This window comes from Puntigrus tetrazona, chromosome 15 (genome assembly GCF_018831695.1).
Source record: "Puntigrus tetrazona isolate hp1 chromosome 15, ASM1883169v1, whole genome shotgun sequence".
Classification (NCBI taxonomy): Eukaryota; Metazoa; Chordata; class Actinopteri; order Cypriniformes; family Cyprinidae; genus Puntigrus; species Puntigrus tetrazona.
In genome coordinates, this window is record NC_056713.1 from 3,751,476 (window position 1) to 3,753,240 (window position 1,765).

Genomic DNA, 1,765 nt, shown 5'->3' on the forward strand with positions numbered 1-1,765 from the left:
TCTCCTTTAAATGGAGAGAAAAAAGGTTTATCGGTCAGACACGAAGTGTTGCAATGTCTCTGTGCACCACGATGGCTGGTCCATTTCCAGTTGAATGCGACAAAAACATCCGTGACGCTGGAATAAAGCTCCGTTCGGACTAATCACCACGTAATATTAATGATCACGTGGTCGTGATGACGTGTCAAACAAACTAAGACTTCTACCAATTGTTTAACCGAACAAAATTAAATCAAATCTTGAGGCGTGTCCATGCGTCGTCGCGACTACTCCACGCCCAGCGTGATCATCCAAACCGCACCTTCTCTTGTTTATCGGCAAGGAAGTTTTTATGACTTTAGCTGAGCGCGAGTTTTCAACGTGTGGTCACAGTCAAATACTGATACCCCGTTCTCCCAACTACTAAGCCGCAATAAGATCAAATAATGGCCACTACATCCACTCTCTATTTAAGTAGAGAAAAAAAAAGGTTATCGATTTGTGTACAGAGTGTCAGTAATGTCCTAACGACCACGGTAGCCAGTCCATTTCCAGCTGAAGGCGATATAAAACATCCATTAACGCAGATAAAGAAACTCCGTTCCGGATTTTTATAATCACGTGGTCACGTAGTGCGTAGGATGACATTAATCAAACAAACTAAGACTTTCAAAAATTTGTTGGCACGAACAAAAATTAAATAAAATCTCGAAAGAAATAATTCACGTCGTAAAACTACTCCACGCTCAACGCTGATCACTCCAAACTGTGTCTCTTTTGTTTATTTGCAAAGGGAGTTTTTATGACTTCAGCTGAGTCAAGTTTTCAACGGCTGGTTAAGCAAAGCGATACTGATACCATGTTCTCCGAACTACTAAGCTTAACAAGACTAAATAGTATTTGCCACATCCACTCACCCATACCTGGAGAGAGAAAAGGTTTGTTGGTCCTGGGTGAGTGGTAAAAGTAATGTACAACGACCACGGTAAATAGTAGTCATTTTCAGCTGAAGGCATAAAGGCATCCATTGACGCGAATAAAGAAACTCCGTTCGGACTCAATCACGTGGTCACGCGATGACGCGTCAAACAAACTAAGACTTCTAAAAGTTGTTTGATAATTTAACAAAATTGGCCAAATCTTTGAAGCGTGTTCATAAATACGTGCAAAACCACTCCAGCACGCTCCAACGGGACTACTCCAAACTGTGTCTCCTTGTTTTATTTAAAAGGAGAGTTTTATGACTTCAGCTAAATCGTGGAGTTTTCAACGTATCAGTGACCGTGCGACACTGATCGCCCCGTTCTTCTCTAACTACTAAGCCGGCACGAGATCAAATAATGGCCACCACATCCACTCCTCCTTTAAATGGAGAGAAAAAAAGGTTTATCGGTCACGACTTCAAAGTGTCAGTTATAATACAACGATCACGTGTAAATAACAGTCCATTTTCAGCTGAAAGCGATAAAGCATCCATTGACATGAATAAAGAAGCCTGGTTCGGACTAATCACGTGATCACGTGATGACGTATCAAACAAACTAAGAACTACAGGATTGTTTGACACGAACAAGGAAGAATTAAATAAAATCTTTAAAGCGTATTCATAAATCTGTGAAACTACTCCACGCTCAATGTGATCACTCCAAATCAGTCTCTTGTTTATATTTAAAAGGAGTTTTATGACTTCAGCTGAATCGAGTTTTCAACGTGGTTGCTGTGCGATACTGATACCATGTTCTCCGAACTACTAAGCTTAAAAGATCAAATAATGGCCACCACATCC

General features: G+C 40.7%; 1 protein-coding gene across 1 annotated transcript in view; it reads right to left on the minus strand.

Moving 5' to 3' along the window:
* Positions 1–503: 503 nt before the first annotated feature.
* Positions 504–1,765, minus strand: part of LOC122359312 (fibronectin type-III domain-containing protein 3a-like) — a 21,807-nt gene continuing 20,545 nt past the window's right edge. The window contains exon 5 of the mRNA XM_043259618.1: positions 504–534. Coding sequence (XP_043115553.1) covers positions 504–534 — 31 coding nt within the window. The remainder of the gene's footprint in view (positions 535–1,765) is intronic.